At 41.7% G+C, this 26,143-nt stretch overlaps 1 protein-coding gene across 2 annotated transcripts in view; it reads right to left on the bottom strand.

Annotated features, from left to right (window-relative positions):
• TSHR (thyroid stimulating hormone receptor) overlaps positions 1 to 26,143 on the bottom strand; it is a 166,374-nt gene that overhangs the window by 57,745 nt on the left and 82,486 nt on the right. For both annotated transcript variants that reach the window (XM_068965186.1, XM_068965187.1), the window contains exons 2-4: positions 16,432 to 16,503; positions 10,343 to 10,417; positions 715 to 789 (exon numbers count right to left, since the gene is read on the bottom strand). In XM_068965186.1, the coding sequence (XP_068821287.1) occupies positions 715 to 789; positions 10,343 to 10,417; positions 16,432 to 16,503 (222 nt within the window). The remainder of the gene's footprint in view (positions 1 to 714; positions 790 to 10,342; positions 10,418 to 16,431; positions 16,504 to 26,143) is intronic.

Raw genomic sequence — 26,143 nt, forward strand, 5'->3', positions numbered from 1 at the left:
GCAGTCAGCTCGCGCGGTGTCACCCAAGCAGAAAGTGCTGTCCCTCTCTGTTGAGGGCCCCTCCCAACCTCTAAGGGATCAAGTGTCGCCTTTTTTGGTTCGTTTTAGTGTAACAGCCACTCTAATATTGCGATACCTGTTCCCTAAAAAAATTGACTGGTGGCCTCTCAGAGGGTATATTCGTTTCAAGACCATGCGTACATGATGGCGTTTTCTCTCTCATGTCTCCTGGGGCGGACTCTGGTCCCAGCACTAGGTGCCGACTTGTGAATAGTTTTATTTGGCTGCACTGGGTCTTTGCTGCAGAGTGCGGGCTTCCTCGACTTGCGGCGATTGGGGTCTACCCTCGAGCTGCGGTGTGCGGGCCTCTCATTGTGGGGGCTTCTCTTGGGGAGCACGGGTTTAGTTGCCCTGCGACGGGTGGAATCTTCCCAGACCAGGGATTGAACCCACGTCCCCCGCATTGGCAGGTGGACTCTCAACCACTGGACCACCAGGGAAGTCCCTTGATTAGGTTTTAAAAATGTGACTCACTTCACCTGACACCTTGCCTGAAGGGAAAAGGTGGGGAGTAAGTCACAGGATGTGGTGTGTCCCAGGCCACCCAACCACTCACCCCTAAAAAGACCCAGGTCCACATTATCCCGGGGATATTCCTACATTAGAATTCTCTTTTTAAAAAAGAGGCAGGATGGGATAGGAGTTAATACTTACAGGAACTTTAGAAGGGGGAGCTCTTTTAGGGCGCCAGAGTCTATGTAAGTTAAACTTCTGGTATTCCGAATCTCTCTGTAAAAGTTACAAGAAACATAGTCACTATAATGTAGTCATTTCTGTTCTTATGAAAGATAAAACAGTCTTAATCAGGTTTAACAAAGGTTCATGAGACAAATACATATTTCCTTGGTGCCCAGGGACTTTTTCTGCCAGGAACCAGTCCCACCAACAGAAAGCTACTTTTTGCTTCTCTCAGGGACACAACAGCTGTTCAGCCCTCTTCCATCATTAACTTAACTTCAATCTATCTAAATTTGGGGGGGGGGGGACCTTTCTCTTATCCATAGCGTCAGAGACTTTTTTTCCTTTTAGGTTTAAAAATCTCTCCAGTGGTCTGTTGAGGGCAGATATCTTTACTATTGATAATAACAAGTAACCTGGCCATGGGGAGCAGGGGATTGCGTGGATTATGTAATGGATAACAGCATGGGAATAAGGTCGGTGAGGTTCCTCTGTCCATTGCTATTTCAGAGGCAGTAGAGGTAACGAGTATTCATAGTTCACCTGGGTTATCTTCCTATTGTTGTTGTTTAATCAGTAAGTTGTGTCCAATTCTTTGCGACCCCATGGATTTTGGCACGCCAGGCTCCTCCATCCATGGGATTTTCCGGGCAAGAATACTGGAGTGGGTTGCCATTTCCTTCTTCAGGAGAGCCTCCTGACTGAAGGATCCATCCCACATCTCCGGCATTGGCAGCTGGATTCTTTACCACTGAGCCACCAGGGAGGCCCTTATCTTCCCGCGTGCTTGTTCGCTCAGGCGTGTCTGACACTTTTGTGATCCCGTGGCCTGGAGCCTGCCAGGCTCCTCTGTCCATGGGATTTTCCAGGCAAGAACACTGGAGTGGGATGCTATTTCCTTCTCCAGGGGATCTTCACAGTCCTGAGATCAAACCTGAGACTCCTGTGTCTTCTGCATTGTAGGTGGATTCTTTACCCACTGAGCCATCAGAGAAGCTATTTTCCTATACAGTTATTTAAAATGCTTCAGCACATGTGATAATATCATATAGGTCTATAACTCATCTATTTAGGTTTATATACATGCTATCGAAACGCACAGCTAGCATCAGTGAAATCAGTGCCTGTTAGAAGTAGGTTCTCATTGGTATTAATAGAAGTAAATGTATTCAACATGTGTAAATTGGTTAAGAGTTTAAAGGCCCTCCCCAGGCTTACATGAAGAATGTAAGAAAACTTAGTGAGGCCTATAGTCTGACCCCTTCTGAATGGCACCTGAGGCTTGACTCCTAAAAGGAACCTGCATCTAATGATTGCTGGTAACAGCTAGAAGACAGAATCTGGCCTCTGGGATTTTTAAAAAATAGTTTTGTTGAAGGAAAATTTCCATAATTTTATGCATTGCAATTTGATACAATTAGATGATTTTTAGTAACCTTGTAGAATTGTGCATTCATCATCACAATTCAGTTTTAGAACATTTCTATCAATGATAAAAGTAATCATGCATACTTGCAGTCAATTCCCACTCCCTGCCCTCTGCCTAGAAAGCACTGATCTCCTCTCTACTTCTAAAGTTGCCTTACCTGGACATTTCATATAAATGGAATCATAAATACATAGTCTTCTGTGTCTGGTTTCTTTCATTTAGCATAGTGTCTGTGACGCTCATCTGTGTTGTAGTGTATATGAGTAATTTGCACCTTTTTATTACCTTTTTATTTTATCACTGAATAATTGGATGGACCTAAGGAGAAGGCAATGGCACCCCACTCCAATACTCTTGCCTGGAAAATCCCATGGATGGAAGAGCTTGGTAGGCTGCAGTCCATGGGGTCGCTAAGAGTTGGACACGACTGAGCAACTTTACTTTCACTTTTCACTTTCATGCATTAGAGAAGGAAATGGCAACCCATTCCAGTGTTCTTGCCTGGAGAATCCCAGGGATGGGGGAGCCTGGTGGGCTGCCGTCTATGGGGTCACACAGAGTCAGACACGACTGAAGCGACTTAGCAGCAGCAGCAGCAAGGAAAAAGCAAGAAAGTTCCAGAAAAACATCTATTTCTGCTTTATTGACTATGCCAAAGCCTTTGACTGTGTGGATCATAATAAACTGTGGAAAATTCTGAAAGAAATGGGAATACCAGACCACCTGACTTGCCTCTTGAGAAACCTATATGCATGTCAGGAAGCAACAGTTAGAACTGGACATGGAACAACAGACCAGTTACAAATAGGAAAAGGAGTACGTCAAAGCTGTATATTGTCACCCTGCTTATTTAACTAACATGCAGAGTACATCATGAGAAACGCTGGGCTGGAAGAAGCACAAGCTGGAATCAAGATTGCTGGGAGAAATATCAATAACCTCAGATATGCAGATGACACCACCCTTATGGCAGACAGTGAAGAGGAACTCAAAAGCTTCTTGATGAAAGTGAAAGAGGAGAGTGAAACAGTTGGCTTAAAGCTCAACATTCAGAAAACGAAGATCATGGCATCTGGTCCCATCATTTCATGGGAAATAGATGGGGAAATAGTGGAAACAGTGGCAGACTTTATTTTGGGGGGCTCCAAAATCACTGCAGATGGTGACTGCAGCCGTGAAATTAAAAGACGCTTACTCCTTGAAAGAAAAGTTATGACCAACCTAGATAGTATATTGAAAAGCAGAGACATTACTTTGCCAACAAAGGTCCGTCTAGTCAAGGCTATGGTTTTTCCAGTTGTCATGTATGGATGTGAGAGTTGGACTGTGAAGAAAGCTAAGCGCTGAAGAAGTGATGCTTTTGAACTGTGGTGTTGGAGAAGACTCTTGAGAGTCCCTTGGACTGCAAGGAGATCCAACCAGTCCATTCTGAAGGAGATCAGTCCTGGGTGTTCACTGGAAGGACTGATGCTAAAGCTGAAACTCCAGTACTTTGGCCACCTGATGCAAAGAGTTGACTCATTGGAAAAGACTCTGATGCTGGGAGGGATTGGGGGCAGGAGGAGAAGGGGACAACAGAGGATGAGATGGCTGGATGGCATCACTGACTCGATGGGTGTGAGTTTGAGTGAACTCCAGCATTTGGTGATGGACAGGGAGGCCTGCCGTGCTGCGATTCATGGGGTCGCAAAGAGTCGGACATGACTGAGTGATTGAACTGAACTGAACTGAAGGTCAAATCTTGGCCCTACCACTTCTAGCTATGTGACCTTGGGCAAGTTCCTTGACCTCTCTGAGCCATAATTTCCTAATTTGTAAAGCAGGGACAATATTAGTGCCTCTTTCATAAGACTCTTGTGAAGATTAAGTAATGTCTATATGAGGTTTCGTGTGTGTACGATAAAGGCTCTAGTTTTGTTGCTCTGTTTCACCTGAGCAAACTGAAAGCTGGAGCAGACATTGGAGACCTCAGGTTGGGGGTGCTGCAATATTTGTAAAAATTCAAACAAACAAACAAGCAAAAAACCCCACAAGGTTTGACATTTGACGAAGTACAGCAAACATGAAACAGACTCTTGGAAAAGAGAGAGCGGCATTAACTCTGAGAACAGAAACCATCTCCCAGCTCAGTTTACTGTTTATTGTCGGTGTGACCTTACCGGTCTCGTTTCTTCATTAACATCATTTTGTCCAGGAAAATAAGTTATTGTTCATTGAGGGAACTTCTTGAAATACCCATCAACACTTCAACAGTTTATATCCCAAGACTCTTAGACACCATCGCGTCATCATCTTCCCATTGTGTCTACTAATCCTAAATTATCATGTCATGATCTTTACCCAACCAAGACCCTGCAGGGAAAGACCCACTTTAAACCAGACTGTTTACATTTTGTTCTGACTTGAAACTAAGCGTCCTGTGTCCCCGATACTCCCTCTATGCTGGGTAAAACGGACTGCGGGCTGCCCATGTGCACAGGCTCCTGGCTCCGATGTGCCTCTAAGACCATCAGCCTCTGCTGAGTCAAGGTGCTCTTCGTGGGGAGCAATAAACTCCTTGCCAGAGCTTTCCATTTGGGGGGAGGGGTTGAACTGCTGTCAGTCAACTGCAAACTAGTTAGAAGAGTTTGAAAACTCTCCAAGTGTGGTTTGCAGTCTGGAAAACTGCTCCATGAGTGACTGTTGTTGAACAAGCGAACTTAAGTGATTATCCCAAGAGAATGTCACAGCGAAAGAGTATAGCCCAGCTGAATCCACTTTAGAAGCGGAGAGAGAATTAAGGGAAAATAAACACCGCTGTTGGCTACAGCTGATTAAATGAGGCTGGGACCAACATGGCGGCTGCAAGAGGAGAAAGAGGTGGGGAGAGGGGGAGACACAAAAGAGGAGATGGGCTTTTCAGTAAGAGTGGAAAAAAAAAGGAAAGATGGGCAAGAGATATCAAAAGAAAACACCAGGCAAAAGAAGCCGCTTTCTGAGGTAAGTTAACACTTCCTCACAAATGACTTTAAAATTTTCTGCTGAGGGAAAGATAGACATTGTATGAAATCATTTATATGTGAAATCTAAAAACTGCCAAATTCGGAGAGGGGCTGCGATGGGGCTGTGGGCAGGGGACTGGAGAGATACTGGCTAAAGTGTACAAGCTTCCAGATATAATACTAGCAAACTCTGAGAATCCAGTGTACAGCGTGATGATTATAGCTAATATACTGTGTTATATCATTGAAAGTTGCTAGTAGAGATCTTAAATGTTCTCAAAAAAGAAATGGTCATTATGTAATGGGGCAGAGGTGTTCGTTCATGCTATGGTGGGAATCATTTTGCTATATGTGAGTATATCAAATCAACACATTGTATACCTTAAACTTCCGCAATGTTATAAGGCAATTATACCTCAATAAAGCTAAAAGAAAAATAAAACCTCAGCTAAAGCAAGGAAGGGGTGTGGACTGTCAGTAGTTTAGTTAAATGAAGACAGACGTCAGAAGTGAATGCAGCTGGTATAACCTTTTCATAAAAAGGGACGTGTAGGGTAAGTACCAGAAGCATGTGATAAGAGAAGAAGGGTGAAAAAGGAGTACAAATTTGAGTGAGTTCCAAGAATGCCTGTGAGGGTGAATTTGAATCTGCAATTATGGCCCAAGCATGCAGGAGGCTAGATATGCTTCCAGAAAGCTGGGGAAAGCAAGAGGAAGGCAATCTCCATGTAACTGCAGCGCAGTGGGTTGGGATAGAATGGCCCTGCAGGGTGAGTGTGAACAACAGCTGAAGATGTCAGTCTCTCTGGACCAACAGCCTGGATCCCTGCGTGACTGCATGGAGGAGGGCCGCCCTGCCACCTGCTCACCCACCCAGTATGGTCCTGTGAGCAAGAAATACCCCTCAGTTACTGTAAGGGTTTACACAGGTTAAACTTTGTCTATTTCCTACAGTAATTAGCCTGCCCAAACTCATACATTAAGCATGGATAAAATTGTTAAAATACAAAGCACACAGTTAATAGTGGTCATCTCTGGGAGGTGTTTACAGGCTAGGACTTTGTGACTTTCACTTTTATCTTGTTCAAATGAAGAAAAAATATAATAAAAGGCATGCAAAAAAAATCCCAAATTTTAAAAGAGCAAAACAAAGCAATATATATTCCATAGAAAAAAATTTAATACATAGTGCCAAATAGTCTGCTTAAATCTTCAAGTATGCTCTTTTACAAAAAGGGGTAATTTAGGTGTGTCAGGGAAATATTTGAGGATCTTGAAGCTTATTGATTAGAATAAGGGCCTATTGTATAGCTCAGGGAACTCTGTTCAATGTTATGTGGCAGCCTGGGTTGGAGGGGCCTTTGGAGGAGAATAGATATATGTATATGTGTGGCTGAGATCTTGCTTTTCACCCGAAACTATCACGACATTGTTAATCAGCTATACTCCAATACAAAATAAAAAGTTAGAAAAGAAAAGCCTAGTGTTGGAAGATAAAAAGGCAAAAAGACATTGGGTATACTTATTACTGAGAAAGTTTCTACCAGTGAGAGAATAGAAGAACCAACTTAAGTAAAGCAGGTAACATCCTTATTTTGCAGACAAAAATGATGGAGACACTTAGAAAGATTAAGTGACTGATCTTCTGTCACACAGTTAGAAGCAACTCTGGGCCTTAAGATAGGAATTCTAACTCCAAATACAGCTCTTTCTTTTTCCTTTTTTTTTTTAATGATGTTTATAGGAAATCATCAACCAGACCTTAAAAGAAATATAAGTGCTCATTATGGATTAATTTTCTTTCATTGGATTTCAAATAAAATGGAGATTTAGATGAAAGTCTAACATTATGCTCAGTATGCGGTGTTTTCACAAGATAGCAGATTAACAGTCTAGCATTAGGTTAGGTTCATTTAACCATATGTCTAGGGCTTCCCTGGTGGCTCAGTGGTAAAGAATCTGCCTGCCATTCCAGGAGATGTGGGTTTGATCCCTGAGTCAGGAGGATCCCCTGGAGAAGGAAATGGCACCCCACTCCAGTCTTCTTGCCTGGAAAATCCCCCGGACAGAGGAGCCGGGTGGGCTACAGTCCATGGGGTCACAAGAGTCAGAAACTACAACCAGTCATATGTCTAGATTCTGGGTTTTTCTTCTTCTTCTGAGAAATCTTTGTTAATTCTCACTAAGAGCCAAAACAGAGAAGTTGGCATTATGGCGGGTACTTAGTACACAGTCCAAAACCAAAGAACAAGGGAAATCTGCAAGGTGAGAGAAAGGAGTTCTCAGGTTGGGGAGGAAGCAGCCAAAGAAGGGGGAAAGGAAGGTTTAAACCCTCCTATGAAGGACCTTTTTCCAACTACTGATATTCTTCCTTTGTCATATCCCCGCTCCCCACCTTGATTATTCACTAGGCATTAGTTACCAGCATTTGACTGTGATCATCAGCCTTAGAGATATTTGCCCACACCCTAAACATCTCCAGTCCATGAATGAAAAGCAGGCCAAGTGGAGAAAGAACTGAGGGCAACAATAAAGTCGAGTTGGCCTTTCACTTGCAAAGTTAGATGGGGCCAAAGGGTATTAGGAAAGCTTCAGACTCTCACTCAGAACGGAGACTTAAAGTAACTTATGAGAAGCTGCTCCAGTCAGCAGAGCTGGACTCGAAATAAATTCAAATACAATGAGAGTCCCTTGGACTGCAAGGAGATCCAACCAGTCCATCTTAAAGGAAATCAACCCTGAGTATTCATTGGAAGGACTGATGCTGAAGCTGAAGCTCCAATACTTTGGCCACCTGATGGGAAGAACTGACTGATTGGAAAAGACCCTGGTGCTGGGGAAGATTGAGGGCAGGAGGAGAAGGGGACGACAGAGGATGAGATGGTTGGATGGCATCATTGACTCAGTGGACATGAGTTTGAGCAAGCTCCAGGAGATGGTGAAGGACAGGGAAGCCTGGTGTGCTGCAGTCCATGGGGTTGCAAAGAGTAGGGCACGACTTAGTGACTGAACAGTATGTAAGATTGTGTTGTTTAAAACAAGAAACTGAATGAAAATATTGGCAGAAAACCTAGTTCTTAGCCAATCCCAGATCCTTATCAACTTTTACTTAAATTTGATATTCAGGGTTTTTTTGTTTGTTTGTTTTCTTTTTGTAGTCTGCTTTTAAGTGGCAGTGGGTTTGGAAAAAATTGGAGGCAAGCCTCTCTGACTAAATTTGCTCTCTCTAGTCAACAGAGTGTGGAGAGATTCATTAAAATTAAATAATTCCTGGACATCTATCAGGGCAACTTTGTCGTGTGCTTTGAGAAGTATAGGGAAGTAGTAACTAATTAACTACTTTAAAAACAAGATGTGAATATATTGGCAAAGCCAGAATTTTGTTAAATACTTTAAACGCTATACTCTACTGATGCGAAATGGGGAATAAGAATTAGGTAAATTAATTTCGATTAAATTATTTTGTGATAAGCATTTATTAATATTTCCCTAGCCCTAAGATACTGCCTAAAGCTCTGGTCATTTCCCTAAACCCTCAGCTGTTGTTTACAATTCAGAAAATTCTTCAAGAGGAAAACGATCGAACGCTGTGTTGGGGATCTCCTTCTCCCCTTAAGTTCTTGCTCCCTTCATAACATTCAAATCCCTTTAAACAGATTTTTTTTTCTGGTTCCTCTAGTTGTTTTCAGACTGATGGCTGATCTAATACAGGGAGGCCTGGCGTGCTGTGATTCATGGGGTGGCAAAGAGTCGGACACGATTGAGCAACTGAACTGAACTAGCCTAATATAGCTGGAGACAACTTTCTGGGCTTCAGTATTCTTTTTTCCCCCTAGATTGCATGTTTATTGATTTATATTTATTGGGATATAGCTGCTTTACAATGTCATGTTAGTTTCTGCTATACAAGACAGTGGATCGGCTGTGTATACATACATCCCCTCCCTCTTGGACTCCTTCCCACCCTCCCCATCCCACACAGAGCACCAAGCTGAGCTCCCTGGGAAGCTTCCCACTAGCTGTATTACGCAGCCATACAAAGGAACGAAGTTGAGCCTCAGTGTTCTTGAAGGTAGCACACTGTCATGTTCAGGGAAAGAATATTTGAGGCAGATACTCGCGATGTGAAAATTCTGGCCCTCTTCCTTAGTAACTGTGTGACCTAGGATAACATGTTTATCTCCTCTACATTTATGTTTTTCTTAATTAAATGATACAAATGATAATCTCTACTTCACAGGGTTTTTGAAGGTTAAATAAGGTCCATAAATATTCAGCATAAAGTCTAGAACACTGTAGTTGATAAGTATTTTTGTTCGTCGTCAAGAAAAGAGTTAATATTTCACAATGCAGGGCTGCTTAAAAGAACATAATGTGATTATTTATATAAAACTTTTTATAGCTTGTAAGGCACCACAGAAATAAAAACACAATGTGAAGTGTATTGATTGATGTGTGGTAGCGTGTGGGCATGCTCAGTTGCTCAGTCCTGTCTGACTCTTGCGACCCCATGGACTGTAGCCCTCCAGTGTCCTCGTCCATGGAGTTTTCCAGGTAAGAATACTGGAGTGAGTTGTCATTTCCTCCTCTAGGGGATCTTCCTGAGCCAGGGATCCAACCTGAGTCTCCTGCACTGGCAGGTGGGTTCCTTACCGCCGAACCACCTGGAAAGCCTTTTGTGCAGTAGGCACTGTGCTCAATGCTTACGTGCATCGTGTCATTCAATATTTATAATGAGCATATTAAGTTGGAACTCTTATTCCCATTATTTTACAAATGAGGAAACTGAGGTTAGGAAGGATTACGTGACTTTTCCAAGGTAAGATAATAAGATTGCTGAGACCTAACCACTACGCAACCAGGGAACATCAAGGTTAGATAATGACAGGCAAAGAAACCAGGGTTTTAACCCCACTCTGTCCAACTCAAAACCTAGAGTTCTTCACTCCTGTTTTAATCTCACAAGGCTACATTTCTCTTTCCTAATTGAGGGAGAAAATGCTAATTTTCCAGAAACTTGCCCAGAACCTGGAATCTAGTAGGTAGCCAGTTAATATTTAGACTTACTGATATTCATGCCAATAAAATCTACAACATAGCAGCAATAGAAATGACAATTTAAGAAGAGGACTTCTAATTTTGTCTTTAACTTCTGCCAGGCCTGGATTTATGCTGCACTTTTCATTGTACTTACATGTGAGTCACTTTACTTAAATTGTAGAAGGAATGTGATTCCAGTTGCTGCAGAGTCGCATCTATTGACAAGTAGCTGAATGTCACAAAAATAAAAGACAAAGTAGAAAGTTAGTAAGGTCGTGAACTGCAAACATACCATTAATTCTGATGTAACTGCTTTCTCAGGGGCATCCCTGGGAAACATGTACAACCCTCATGATTTCTCCCTAATTATGTTAAAAGTGATTTTTTTAGATGCTGTTTTATCCGAAAGTTTCCCAGTTCATTGGTCTTACTCATTTTTCAGGTTTCGTTGAACTGATACTTCCTTTAGACGCTTTCCCCAAATTTCCTGATTAGGTCAGATTTCTCATAGGACAGCCTTATGGCACCACAAACTTCTCCTTTCACTAATTATCACAGTGAAACTTTGCAAGTGCCTGGATGATATTTGATTTATGTTGTCTCATTAGACAGCCAGTTCTCTGAAATGGAGAACTGAGCCTGGTATCTGATGGACACTGAATGTTGAGTACCTTTCATATTGCTTGTCTTGTAGTAGATTTCCAGTAAATATGTAATTAAGTGAATGAATGAGTAAATGAATGAATAGGTGAGTTACTCAAAATAGCAGAAAGTGAAAGATGGCAGAATAGAATACACAAATGAATAAGAAGCATCTTAAATGGAGTACTTAACATCATGAGAGTAGAGATGTAGTTTCAAAGATGAAGAAAAAGCTACCATTCTCTATTGGAGCATTCCCTGCAGTGGTGGCTGTATACTCTCTCAAGACTTTGCTTTTTTATTTTGATGAGGCTGAAAACTCAAGGTTTGTTTTGAACTTTGTAAATGAAAGGCAACACAAAGTTCTGTGTACTTAAAAAAAAATAGAACTCATGAAGAATACACAAAGGATGATATTTCAAATAGTCTCCTTAAAATTCCATTCTGTAATAAGAATGACTAATGCAGCCAAATTCAAGGACTGCGAGTTCCTGAGAGGCATTTCTATGAGAGCTGGGAAAATTAATGATTAATAGATGGTGCGGAGCCGAGCTTCTCAACCTTGACCACACAGCTGAACTATCTGGGAGGCTTTTGAAACATGTCTTAAGACTTGGTCCAGAATAGTTAATTCAGAGTATATAAGGGATGGTCAAATACTTTTATTTTTAAAAAGCTTCCCAGATGACTCTAAGGTATGTGCGTGCGTGCTCAGTCACGTGTAAGTCTTTGCAACACTATGGACTGTAGCCCAGCAGGCTGCTCTGTCCATGGGATTCTCCAGGCAGGAACACTGGGTGGGGAGCCGTGCCCTCCTCCAGGGGATCTTCCCGACCCAGGGATCAAACCCAGGTCTCCTGCATTGGCAGGAGGTTTCTTTACCACTGTGCCACCTGGGAAGCCCCTCTGAGGTACAAGGCAAGGTTAAGAACCCCTGGCGTATAGTTTGAGTCGAATCTGCCAGTAAAATGTTTCCATTAATGCAATGCTTGTAAGAGGAGTGCTGACTGTTGCACCTGAGTTTTTATCACTGGTGGTGTGAGTGTTCTCAGGGTCCTGCCCTTTCCTTATCTCCTCTCTAACCAGTAATCCTTTGATCTGTCAGATCTCCCAAGCCATTGCCACTTGTGGATAACATTACATGAATTATTTTGATCCAAATATCATATCTCTAACAGAGAGGAAACCATTGAGGATGTTGAAAAGAATTTATTGTGTAGACATTATGGAGATTTAAGGTGGGTGAACGGAGAAGGCAATGGCACCCCACTCCAGTACTCTTGCCTGGAAAATCCCATGGACGGAGGAGGCTGGTGGGCTGCAGTCCATGGGGTCGCTAGGAGTCAGACACGACTGAGCGACTTCACTTTCACTTTTCACTTTTATGCATTGGAGAAGGAAATGGCAACCCACTCCAGTGTTCTTGCCTGGAGAATCCCAGGGACAGGGGAGCCTGGTGGGCTGCCGTCTCTGGGGTCGCACAGAGTCTGACACGACTGAAGCGACTTAGCAGCAGCAGCAGCAGCAGCAAGGTGGGTGAAGCTGAGCAATCTGAGGGACAAGCTTAATTACGAAGGTGGCAAACTTGTTTTCCTAACTTTGCATCCTATCCATTGCTCCAGTATTTCTCCTGAATTTCTTAGGAAGGGCAAAGCTTTCTTAAGGTTTTAGTCATTCAGCACGTGTCATAATAAATGAAGTTCCAATTTATCCAACTGAATGATACCTCCTTAGAGGGCTGCCATAGCTTGGTTGCAAAGACAACACATAGGAACCATTTATTCAGTGGGATAAAAGCAATGATTCCCTATTTCTTATCCTATTTTTATAACCAGGAAAAATCAGATCCAACCTTTTCCTCAAATTTCTTCTTAGCATGTAAGTTGTATGTAATCACTAGGGTAACCATATCATCTATCATCCAAAATAGGATATTTTTGTGAGTTAAAACAGGGTACTATTAATACTTACGTCAGAATAATAGGTGGGACAGTGTACTGTCCCAGACAAACCTCCTGCTTATCTCTCTCCTCCCCCAAGATGTGACGGCTCCCTGACTATTCTCTCTGCTGCGTGCTCAGTCGCTCAGTCGTGTAGGACTCTTGCGACCCCATAGACTGTAGCCTGCCAGGCTCCTCTGTCCATGGGATTTTTTATGTGTGTGTGTATGCTTTCATTCAACAAATATATATTCAACACTTACTTTATATGTTAGTAAATGGGCACTGACCAATCAGACCTGCTCCCAAGCTTCCAGGAACTCACAGTAGTGAGAGATACAGACTGGTACATGGGATTAACACGTGCAGTGATAAACTCTCTGATGGGATTCCAGGCATGCTTAATCCAGACTGGAGAATCTCAGCACAGACTCCCTGGAGGAATCTTCCTCAGGACCTTCAGATCTGCCTGGACATCCTGAACATCTCAGTTAACCTTCCTTCTTTTATTGTCCATCATTTTATTTTAAACCTTCTCATATTTCTAACCCTGCCATTCTACCCTCAGTATGAGTACATAATCTTTTTAATAATTTGTAGAAAAGATTGAAACCTTGAAATGAGAATTTCTGGAATTCCCCTCCAACAAGCCTATTAATTTACCTGCCTCTGCCCCACCTCATACTACTACTTTCTTATTACAGCACCAAAGATGCCCATTTTCCTGCAGGTCAACCCCTCTATTTGGATGCCATTCCCGCCTGCCTCCTGAGGGACCCCATACTCTTAAAATAATTGTTCTTTCTTCAGTTTTTCTTTAGCCTCTCTGATGCCTTTCCCTGGTCATGTTACTTCTACTTGTTTATGACTCTCAAGTTTCAATCTCTACCCAAATCTCTCCCCAGTGCCCCTACATACCTGGGATTTCCAGCTCTAAGTTCCTTAGTCTACACTGATACCCAAATCCCCTCCTCAATTAATATACTTATTTATTATGTTTTTGCTTCCTGAATTAATATATTTATTTATTATGCTTTTGCTTCCTTGTCTATTTCCTTTCATTTGATTGTAAACTCCACAGGCGCACGGTTCGTTGTCCATTTGTTCCCTGAGGTATCCCAGTCACTTAGACCAGCAATTGATACATGCCAGGGAATGAATCAGTATTTCTTGAATGAACTGATGAAAACTGATACCCTGATGTCTTCTAGATATAGCTGCTTGATGCCTCCAAGGCACCTCCAATGCCCTGTGCCCCAAATTGAATTCCTGACTTATCCCCTGCCCCTCCATAGCAGACACACAGAAAACTTCTCTGCCTTGGCAAACGTGCTCGTCAACCACACAGAGATCGCAGAAGGAAACAGCAATGAAATTCTCCACCTCCCTCCACCTCCAAGTCAACCAGCTTTTGTTCTCTTCTCCCCTATTTTTCAAACCTGGCCACTTTTTTTTTTTTTAATTACCACTCAAGCCATCCCCATTCAGTCTGCCACCCCTCTCCCTGGGCACTGAGTCAACCTCCTCACTAGCTTCCTGCCTTCAATTTGCTCCACTTCCACCCATTTTCCACACCACAGACAGGGCATATTTCTAAAACATCTGATCTGTCACTTCCCTGCATATAATTATCCTGTGGCTTAGTCCTTAGGGGAGATTTCAAACTCCTTCAGAAGATTCACAAAGCCCTGTCCTCACTTACGTCCCAGTTTTATTCTTCTCTACTGTTCCCACTTAGAGACTAAGCTCCAGCTTCCACAAACTTATTTTTAATTTCATTGACAGCCATTTTTTCTTCTTCTTCGACTTATCTTTCCCTCATCTGTTTTTGTGTTTTCCCCCAGACAATATAGATTGCAAATTAGGCACCATTTCCTCCAGGAAGCCTACCCTGACCACACCCCCTATCCAGGTAACAGACTTCTCACATGAGTTCCTAGGTCACCCTAGAACTGACTCCATCATGGCACTTACTACTCTCTTAGGAAGGAAACTGGAGGTTCCATGAGTATTGTCAACTATTGTATGTAACACATCTAGCAAAGTGCCAGGCACAAAGTAGGCTCAGTAACTATTCACTGAGTGAATGAATTAATATAGCCAAGGAGAGACACTAAGTGCTTCCCTGGTGGCTCAGCTGGTAAAGAATCTGCCTGCAACGCAGGAGACCCTGGTACAATTGCTGAGTTGGGAAAATCTGCAGGAGAAGGAAGAGTCTACCCACTCCAGTATTCTTGGGCTTCCCTGGTTGCTCAGAAGGTAAAAAAAAAATCCATCTGTCGGTGTAGACTCACCAGTTTTAACAGCTGTACCAGCCTGGTGGGGGAAGTTGATAATGTGGGAGAGTGCACATGGCAGTGGGCAGAGAGTATAGGGCAACTTTCGTTACCTTCCCCTCAGTTTTGCTGTAAACTTAAAACTGCTCTACAGTGTACTGAAACAGAGACAGAAGGAAAGAAATCTATAGTATAGCCCTGCACTGTAGGAACAATCAGAGCTAGAGATAGTCCTTTAAGAATTCGTTGTTAGGTAACAGTGAGTCCAAAGGCAAGAGAGGGTTCATTCAAGGGGCAGAGGGCATAGAGGAATTAGGACAAAATAAACAAAGAACTGGTATGTAAGGATCTGAATGAAACAGGAAGCCAGAAAGGGAGACAGGGAGGAGTCAGGGTAAAATGTTAAAAAGAGGGATGGAACAACAGCAGGGAAACCAAAGAAGACTAGAATTTGGAAAAAAAAAAGAAGGGCTGGTAGGAAAATAACAAAGCTGCAGAGACGTTCAGCTGGGCTGGCTCCTCAGCATCAGCACTACTGATATTTTGGTCTAGATCATGCTTGGTTGTGTGTGGGGAGTATCCTACACCTTATAGGATGTTGAGCAGATCCTTCAACTCAGCCCTTAGATACTGGTAGCACCCTTCTCTCCAGCTGTGACAACTAAAAACCTCAACTCCCTGAAATGACACACAGGACAATAAGTGGTCACGAACTGACTAATTTTAGCCAGAGACCACACAGGGTGCTCCTGGAGGCGTTGTTATTGGTGTGCCTGGATTATCTGTGCTGCTTGTCAGAGTCAATGAATTAAAATAAAAACCTGGCTCATTTCATACACAGATACACTCATCAGTGCAACATGGAAACTCTTCTTCTCCTCACTCTTGAGTGTACAGCAGTTTGGTTTTCTATGATTAAGAATTATTTTTAGTTCTTTTTTTTTTAAGTGAGAAGTCTGAAATCATTGGCTACATTTATGAGAAAATGTTAACATTTGTACTGGTGGTGAAAAGAGAATCAAGAATTGGTAATGAGGATAGATAGATTAGAGATAGATATATATATTCGTTTTGGGGAGAGATTTCTGGCTAAGGTTTTGCCATGTATCAAAATATATTGACATACACTAAGAATTAGTAATTCTTAACACCAAAGGTACTTAAATTTGCTTTAGGTTTAAAAAAATCATCTAGGGATTAAGGGGTGGAGATGCAGCAAAATCAAATAAACACCTCGTACATAAACTTCATGTATACTGAAAATGTAGACATCATTGCCTTATGTAAGTGCAATATTTAACAGGTCTGTTTCTTGATAGAACCCTGTTAGAAAACTACATATCACAATTGCAAACATCTTTTTATATTAGAAAAATGTGACTTACATCCTGGAAATATTGGGCAGATTTGAGAACGCACGACTGGGAATGGTTTTCAGATGAGTCTCTATAAACTTCCTATAAAAAAAAGTCACACAGAGTTCCAAATCATTAGATTTTTCTAGTAACCCACCCTAATTATACAGAACACATTATTAGAAGCATGACAGTCATTACAATATATATTCTATCATACATCATCAACAAAAATAATACTCGATGAAAAGCAAACAATTTTCTTCCCAACAAAACAAGAATTAAGAGATTCAAATGCAGAAAATAAATCTTCAGACATTGCCTTCAAATTTGCAGTAAACTGGTATGCCTTGTATAACATCATATTCAATCTGTTAACAGAAGGGAAACATAATATATTCATAAGTTTATTAGGACTACTGAATTCTCTGTCAATAAAAAATCTTGAAATGCCACCAAGTACTATTAAGAGTGTATTAAGAGGATTAAAAATAGTGGTATGGTTATAACCTTTTTACCCAAGCAAAGCTTTATTCAATCATTAGCTTGATCTTATCATGAACTTGCTGCAATTTGGAAATAAATGACTAACAAGGAGCTAATATTTCACAGGATCATGGCATCTTAGTTGTATATGCAAACTACTGGTTGTGGCTTTTCTTCCTGTTTGATTTTTGATACTTTTCAGAAGATTGAGACTGTTTTTCCTATGCAGTGAGACATCTTGATGCATTCTAGTATGTCTTTCCACCTGGATCCTCCATTGTTTAATCTTTCTTTGTTATGGGTCTTCCCTGGTAGCTCAGCTGGTAAATTATCTACCTGCAATGCAGGAAACCCCAGTTCAATTCCTGGGTCAGGAAGATCTGCTGGAGAAGGGGTAGGTTACCCACACCAGTATTCTTGGGCTTCCCTGGTGGCTCAGCTGGTAAAGAATCTGCCTGCAATTCGGGAGACCTGGGTTCGATCCCTGGGTTGGAATGATCCCTGGAGAAGTGAAAGGCTACCCACTCCAGTAATCTGGCCTGGAGAATTCCATGGACTGGACTATACAGTCCATGGGGTCACAAAGAGTCGGGCATGACTGAATGACTTTCATTTCACTTTTTCTTTGTTATAGCAACCACTTGAATTCTGTATGGAAAAAGATGTACCTGTTGTGCTAACTCAGTTTGCAAAAAGCCAGTGCACATGCTTATCGTTTTCATGGGTTTGTTTTTGCCATTTGCATGTTGGTAAAGCTTTTTAAAAGCTATTAGACTGAAATCGTGTATTTTCCCTTCTAGGCTGCAGGGTGATTTCTCAATACTTGATTTCCTTGATCTCTGTACTCTTTGAACTACTAATTTTTTCTGTCTGACTGGAGCCTGGAAGTCCCCTACCTCCCTCCTAACAATAAATAAAAAGCTAGACAGACAGAAAAATCAATAACTCTTTTTAGATCTGTGGGGGAGGGGAAGATAGGACAAACTACAGTCCCCAGGACAGGAGAGACAGACAGGAGTCCCCACTTCTCAGAGTAGAGACTCATGAGCAAAAGCTATAGGGCCGGCAGGGGGCAGGGGACAGAACCAGTGCCAGGGTACAGATTCACGAAAACCTGAGCAGTGACTGACAAATTGCCAGAGGCGCAGTGCACACAGCTCTGAGAGCTGAAAACTCCAGGACAGCCTAGTTATCGGTAGACCCCCACCGTTTTGTGAAATTTACCTCCAGGAGTTCCACCAGATATTAAGGAAAAAATCCCTTTGTGCTTCTGTCAGAGGAGGGGGAAAAGGAAGCATTTGGAAATTCAGTTGACCTTGAACACTGGAGGGAATGGTTAGGGGCATCAACCCCCACACTTTAAAACATCCACGTATAACTTCATCGTTGGCCTTCAGTATGTGTGGTTCTGTACCTGCAGATTCAACCAACCGCTGCTGGATCATGTAGAATTGTCGTATTTATTACAGAAGAAAACCCACAAATGAGTGGACCCAGGCAGTTCAAAGCCATGCTGTTCAAAGTCAACTGTATATCAGAGCACTCTGTTCTTAACAAAGCCTGCCCTCAGGGGAAGTTAGTTATCTACAGCCTGTAGAAGGGAAATAAACTTGAGCTCACTCTGGCGTATTCTGTCCTACCAATGGGGAGAGAAAATACTGAGAAATGGGAAATTCATGGTCCAGAGGCATAGGCTTAGCAAAAGATCTCATCACAGGACTACAGAATGGGTTCCCTCCCCTGACATCTCACCACCACCTTACTGACCTATTTATAGCCATTCTTTTTACCCAGTATGTCCTGTCTATCAAAAAGTAAATCTGTAACTTGCCTAATCAAATCCTCAGTTCAGTTCAGTTCAGTCGCCCAGTCGTGTCCGACTCTTTGCGACCCCATGAATCGCAGCACGGCAGGCCTCCCTGTCCATCACCAACTCCCGGAGTTCACTCAGATTCACGTCCATTGAGTCCGTGATGCCATCCAGCCATCTCATCCTGTGTTGTCCCCTTCTCCTCCTGCCCGCAATCCCTCCCAGCATCAGAGTCTTTTCCAATGAGTCAACTCTTCGCATGAGGTGGCCAAAGTACTGGAGTTTCAGCTTTAGCATCATTCCTTCCAAAGAAATCCCAGGGCTGATCTCCTTCAGAATAGACTGGTTGGATCTCCTTGCAGTCCAAGGGACTCTCAAGAGTCTTCTCCAACACCACAGTTCAAAAGCATCAATTCTTTGGCGCTAAGCCTTCTTCACAGTCCAACTATCACATCCATACATGACCACAGGAAAAACCATAGCCTTGACTAGACGGACCTTAGTCGGCAAAGTAATGTCTCTGCTTTTGAATATGCTATCTAGGTTGGTCATAACTTTTCTTCCAAGGAGTAAGCATCTTTTAATTTCACGGCTGCAGTCACCATCTGCAGTGATTTTGGAGCCCCCAAAAATAAGGTCTGACACTGTTTCCACTGTTTCCCCATCTATTTTGCATGAAGTGAGGGGACCGGATGCCATGATCTTTGTTTTCTGAATGTTGAGCTTTAAGCCAACTGTTTCACTCTTCATTTTCACTTTCATCAAGAGGCTTTTGAGTTCCTCTTCACTTTCTGCCATAAGGGTGGTATCATCTGCATATCTGAGGTTATTGATATTTCTCCCAGCAATCTTGATACCAGCTTGTCTTTCTTCCAGTCCAGCGTTTTTCATGATGTACTCTGCATATAAGTTAAATAAGCAGGGTGACAATATACAGCCTTGACGTACTCCTTTTCCTATTTGGAACCAGTCTATTGTTCCGTGTCCAGTTCTAACTGTTGCTTCCTGACCTGCATATAGGTTTCTCAAGAGGCAGGTCAGGTGGTCTGGTATTCCCATCTCTTTCAGAATTTTCCACAGTTTATTATGATCCACACAGTCAAAGGCTTTGGCATAATCAATAAAGCAGAAATAGATGTTTTTCTGGAACTCTTGCTTTTTCCATGATCCAGTGGATGTTGGCAATTTGATCTCTTGTTCCTCTGCCTTTTCTAAAATCAGCTTGAACATCAGGAAATTCACAGTTCACGTATTGCTGAAGCCTGGCTTGGAGAATTTTGAGCATTAATTTACCAGCATGTGAGATGAGTGCAATTGTGTGGTAGTTTGAGCATTCTTTGGCATTGCCTTTCTTTGGGATTGGAATGAAAACTGACCTTTTCCAGTCCTATGGCCACTGCTGAGTTTTCCAAACTTGCTGGCATATTGAGTGCAGCACTTTCACAGCATCATCTTTCAGGATTTGAAATAGCTCTACTGGAATTCCATCACCTCCACTAGCTTTGTTTGTAGTGATGCGTTCTAAGGCCCACTTGACTTCACATTCCAGGATGTCTGGCTCTAGATGAGTGATCACACCATCGTGATTATACGGGTCATGAAGATCTTTTTTGTACAGTTCTTCTGTGTATTCTTGCCACCTCTTCTTAATATCTTCAGCTTGTGTTAGGTCCATACCATTTCTGTCCTTTATCGAGCCCATCTTTGCATGAAATGTTCCCTTGGTATCTCTAATTTTCTTGAAGAGATCTCTAGTCTTTCCTGTTCTGTTGTTTTTTTCCTCTATTTCTTTGCACTGATCGCTGAAGAAGGCTTTCTTATCTCTTCTTGCTATTCTTTGGAACTCTGCATTCAGATGCTTATATCTTTCCTTTTCTCCTTTGCTTTTCACTTCTCTTCTTTTCACAGCTATTTGTAAGGTCTCCCCAGACAGCCATTTTGCTTTTTAGCATTTCTTTTCCATGGGGATGGTCTTGATCCCTGTCTCTTGTGCAATGTCACAAACCTCATTCCATAGTTCATCAGGCACTCTATCTATTGGATCTAGGCCCTTAAATCTATTTCTCACTTCCACTGTATAAGGGATTTGATTTAGGTCATACCTGAATGGTGTAGTGGTTTTCCCAACTTTCTTCAATTTAAGTCTGAATTTGCTAATAAGGAGTTCATGAGCTGAGCCACAGTCAGCTCCTGGTCTTGTTTTTGTTGACTGTATAGAGCTTCTCCATCTTTGGCTGCAAAGAATATAATCAATCTGATTTTGGTGTTGACCATCTGGTGATGTCCATGTGTAGTCTTCTCTTGCGTTGTTGGAAGAGGGTGTTTGCTATGACCAGTGCATTTTCTTGGCAAAACTCTATTAGTCTTTGCCCTTCTTCATTCCGCATTCCAAGGCCAAATTTGCCTGTTACTCCAGGTGTTTCTTGACTTCCTACTTTTGCATTCCAGTCCCCTATAATGAAAAGGACATCTTTTTTGGGTGTTAGTTCTAAAAGGTCTTGTAGGTCTTCATGGAGCCGTTCAACTTCAGCTTCTTCAGCGTTACTGGTTGGAGCATAGACTTGGATTACTGTGATAATGAATGGTTTGCCTTAGAGACGAACAGAGATCATTCTGTCATTTTTGAGATTGAATCCAAGTACTGCATTTCAGACTCTTTTATTGACCATGATGGCTACTCCATTTCTTCTGAGGGATTCCTGCCCGGAGTAGTAGATATAATGGTCATCTGAGTTAAATTCACCCATTCCAGTCCATTTTAGTTTGCTGATTCCTAGAATGTCGACATTCACTCTTGCCATCTCTTGTTTGACCACTTCCAATTTGCCTCAGTAAGGCCAATTAATTTCTAAAAGGACCTATTAATTTGGGGGCAGAGAGGTGATGTGAATAACAAAAGACTAGAAAAGAAGTAAATCTGTAACTTGCCTAATCAAATCCTCAGTAAGGCCAAATTAATTTATAATAGGACCTATTAACTTGGGGGCAGAGATGTGATGTGAATAACAAAAGACTAGAATGTCAGCCTTTTGCAACATTGGTGATTGGGCATCAAATGCGATGTGCCTTCATACGAGTCCAGAAATTCAGGGCCCATAAATTACCTGCACCCCCTCACAGCTCTCCTAATTACACTCTCTTAACTAGACTGATTAAATCCAATTGGTCCAGATCCAAGATTCTAAAGTTAAAAAAAAAATGAGAACAACAAGTCATTGCGACTAAAATCTCCCAGTCAAATTGGGCCATGCCTAAGGCAAACGAAAAGATAAGATACACACCGGTTGGGTATCACCTGAAGAGACCCAGTTTCTTGAGCTCAAAGAGTCTTACTTATAGAGCATGTCCTAAGGCATGGATCTTGAGGGCAAGCTTATCTAAGATTGCACATGCTGCTTGTAGGTCATATGGACCTAATTTGTAACTTGCATTGGCAAAAATTCTGTCTCCAAAAGTAAAGAATCTAATTAAAAAAAAAATTAAAAGCCCACCGGATGGACTTTGCTGGTGGTCCAGTAACTAACAGTCCATGTTCCCAATGCAGGGGACCTGGGTTTGATTCCTTGTCAGGGAGCTAGATCCCACCTGTGGCAATTGAGAGCTCACATCTTGTATCTAAAGAATGTACATGTTGCAGCGAAGACTGAGGATCTCCTGTGTGCCACAGCTAAGACTGCACAGCCAAATAAATAAATATTGGAAAAGGAAATCAGAGTAACAATGGTTTCTAAGAAGTTTAACTTGGAGCAAAAATAGCATTTAGATGCAGTTTAAAAGCCTTTGGATTAAAGGTTCAAACGTTTATGTTCTTTTCCAATATATGAATTTCTGAAATCTGTAATACACATTTCTGGGATTCTCTCTTTCTCTTTCACACATGTAAACACACAAACACGTTAAGCCACAACTACTGAGTTCATTGCAGTTGATGGAGTTTGGAATATACCATCCCAAAACACATTGTGTTGGCATATTGAATATTTTAAGCTGGGGGAATGTGAGAAGCAGGGTGTAGGAAGGATTTTGTGACCCCCTATCTATTGCTTCACCCTCTGAAGCTAGTCATAAAACCCTCCTGTGAAGGGTGCCTTCCCAATGCCCAGAGAGAAGCACAGTCTTACCGGGAAGACGGGGATCCTAGGGGATTTGAATGAACAGACCTTGCAGGATTCCCTTAGTTTACTAGTCTTAGCTCATACCCCTCCATCCTATCACATTTTCCCACCACTCTTCATCAAAGGGTGGAACGCTCGCCTATGATCGCTCAGGTTTAATCACTTCTTCAAGTCTCCATTTCTTCATAAAGCTCCCATGCCATGTAAAACTCATTTTAAACACACCTCTATGCTTTCCTCTTGTTACTGTGTCTTTGGTTACAAAGCCCTAGCTGAGAACCCAGAAGACTAGAAGGAAAATAATTTTTTTTTCTTCACCTGAAGAGTAGAATGTGCTTTAAAAGACAAAATTTTTGAAATGCTTACAAAACAAGATATTCTTCTTGGCCAAATTTCTCACCAAAGAAAGCCACCCATATGAATACAATTATAAGAATTACGTATCTCAGTGCAACTGTCTCACTAATGATAGAATATACATGGTGAAAGTGAAGGTAGCTCAGTCATGTCCAACTTTGAGACCCATGGACTATAGAATCCATGGAATTTTCTAGGCCAGAGTATTGGAATGGGTAGCCTTTCCCTTCTCCAGGGGATCTTCCCAACCCAGGGATTGAACCCAGGTCTCCCACATTGCAGGCAGATTCTTTACCTGCTGAGCCACAAGTCCTAAGCAATAAGTCTTCACCTAAGACGAAGATGAATAATCTATTTATTGAATGAACTTAGTTAATAACATGATGATTATAATACAGAAGAGTGGTTTCAATAATGTTAAATGAATTAGCAGAATGGTAGCCGATCATATAAATAGTTGAAGTCAATTTGCAGACTGTGCATTTTACCTGGATATATTCATAATAGTGTGTATATAATCTGGAAAAATAAACTCATTAATGAGTTAAAAAAATATATATATTACTTTTGGTATAAATTGTCTAGGTCTCCACTCTAAAATTCACCACATGTCTCCTCTTTCTTCCCCAGCTTTTAAAATGTTATTAGCCTGATTTGCACAAAATCATATAGAAAGAATTTTCTCTCAAAGCATCTGTCTCTCTTCTAATAAAAACCAAAAATCATTAGCTAGAACATAACATCTAGCTAATTAAATACTGAAGATATCATATTTATTTACACAGCCTTTGGTCCATTTTCCCCAATAGTTTTACTATGAACCTCCTGGAAAATAAGTTATTGTATTGATAATATGTGGATGCCTTACTGACCTCTAGCTCATGCCAGATGTGTGAGCTTCAACCCTTAAGGAGGTTTGATGACGGTTTTATTACAGAGTAATTTTGAACAAAGCTAGTGGAGGTGATGGAATTCCAGTAGAGCTGTTTCAAATCCTGAAAGATGATGCTGTGAAAGTGCTGCACTCAATATGCCAGCAAGTTTGGAAAACTCAGCAGTGCCCAAAGGACTGGAAAAGGTCAGTTTTCATTCCAATCCCAAAGAAAGGCAATGCCAAAGAATGCTCAACCTACTGCACAATTGCACTCATCTCACATGCTAGTAAAGTAATGCTCAAAATTCTCCAAGCCAGGCTTCAGCAATACGTGAACCGTGAATTTCCTGATGTTCAAGCTGGTTTTAGAAAAGACAGTGGAACCAGAGATTAAATTGCTAACATCCGCTGGATCATGGAAAAAGCAAGAGAGTTCCAGAAAAACATCAATTTCTGCTTTATTGACTATGCCAAAGCCTTTGACTGTGTGGATCATAATAAACTGTGGAAAATTCTGAAAGAGATGGGAATACCAGACCACCTGACCTGCCTCTTGAGAAACCTATATGCAGGTCAGGAAGCAACAGTTAGAACTGGACATGGAACAACAGACTGGTTCCAAATAGGAGAAGGAGTACGTCAAGGCTGTATATTGTCACCCTGCTTATTTAACTTATATGCAGAGTACATCATGAGAAACGCTGGGCTGGAAGAAGCACAAGCTGGAATCAAGATTGCTGGGAGAAATATCAATAACCTCAGATATGCAGATGACACCACCCTTATGGCAGAAAGTGAAGAGGAACTCAAAAGCCTCTTGATGAAAGTGAAAGAGGAGAGTGAAACAGTTGGCTTAAAGTTCAACATTCAGAAAACGAAGATCATGGCATCCAGTCCCATCACTTCATGGGAAATAGATGGGGAAACAGTGGAAACAGTGTCAGACCTTATTTTTGGGGGCTCCAAAATCACTGCAGATGGTGACTGCAGCCATGAAATTACAAGACGCTTGCTCCTTGGAAGAAAAGTTATGACCAACCTAGATAGCATATTCAAAAGCAGAGACATTACTTTGCCAACAAAGGTCCGTCTAGTCAAGGCTATGGTTTTTCCATTGGTCATGTATGGATGTGAGAGTTGGACTGTGAAGAAAGCTGAGTGCTGAAGAATTGATGCTTTTGAACTGTGGTGTTGGAGAGGACTCTTGAGAGTCCCTTGGACTGCAAGGAGATCCAACCAGTCCATTCTGAAGATCACCCTGGGATTTCTTTGGAGGGAATGATGCTAAAGCTGAAACTCCAGTACTTTGGCCACCTCATGCGAAGAGTTGACTCATTGGAAAAGACTCTGATGCTGGGAGGGATTGGGGGCAGGAAGAGAAGGAGACGAGAGAGGATTAGATGACTGGATGGCATCACTGACTCGATGGACGTGAATCTGAGTGAACTCCTGGAGTTGGTGATGGACAGGGAGGCCTGGCGTGCTGCGATTCATGGGGTCGCAAAGAGTTGGACACAACTGAGCAACTGAACTGAACTGAACTGACTTTTGTGACTAGAGCTAACTGATACAAAATCACCAACTTCTTTCTCGTTTTTGTTCCTTCACTTAGGGACATACAGCTGGATGTTCTTCCCGTTGTCTATATATGCAAAAGCAGAGCTTTATTCAGAGAATCTTGTGACACTGTGATATGACCCCTTTAAAAGCAGATGGGAGAGAAAAAAAGCAAATGATTGTATTTGGCCAAAATATTTTACTTTCAGAATATGCTTTAAATATTTTTGGAGAGAAAAATAGGTATCTAAGAATGTATTCTTTAGACAAAAACATTAGAAAAGCTCCAACATGTTATACTATTGTCCAAAGGATTAGCATCAAAATAGTGTTTATTTTGTGAGAAAACACACCAGCTACTGAAGAGACTCTGCTTTTCTTTTCTTTTTTGTTTTGTGTTTGAGGGTTCAAAATAAGAAGACAATTCTCTAAAATATAATGAAAAAACTAAGCTTACTTTGTACAAATAGTATCCATATTTACTACTAATGACTAAGGTATCACATATAACTCATTGGGGGAAAAAAGTTTACAGCTATAGTT

This window comes from Capricornis sumatraensis, chromosome 2 (genome assembly GCF_032405125.1).
Source record: "Capricornis sumatraensis isolate serow.1 chromosome 2, serow.2, whole genome shotgun sequence".
Classification (NCBI taxonomy): domain Eukaryota; kingdom Metazoa; phylum Chordata; class Mammalia; order Artiodactyla; family Bovidae; genus Capricornis; species Capricornis sumatraensis.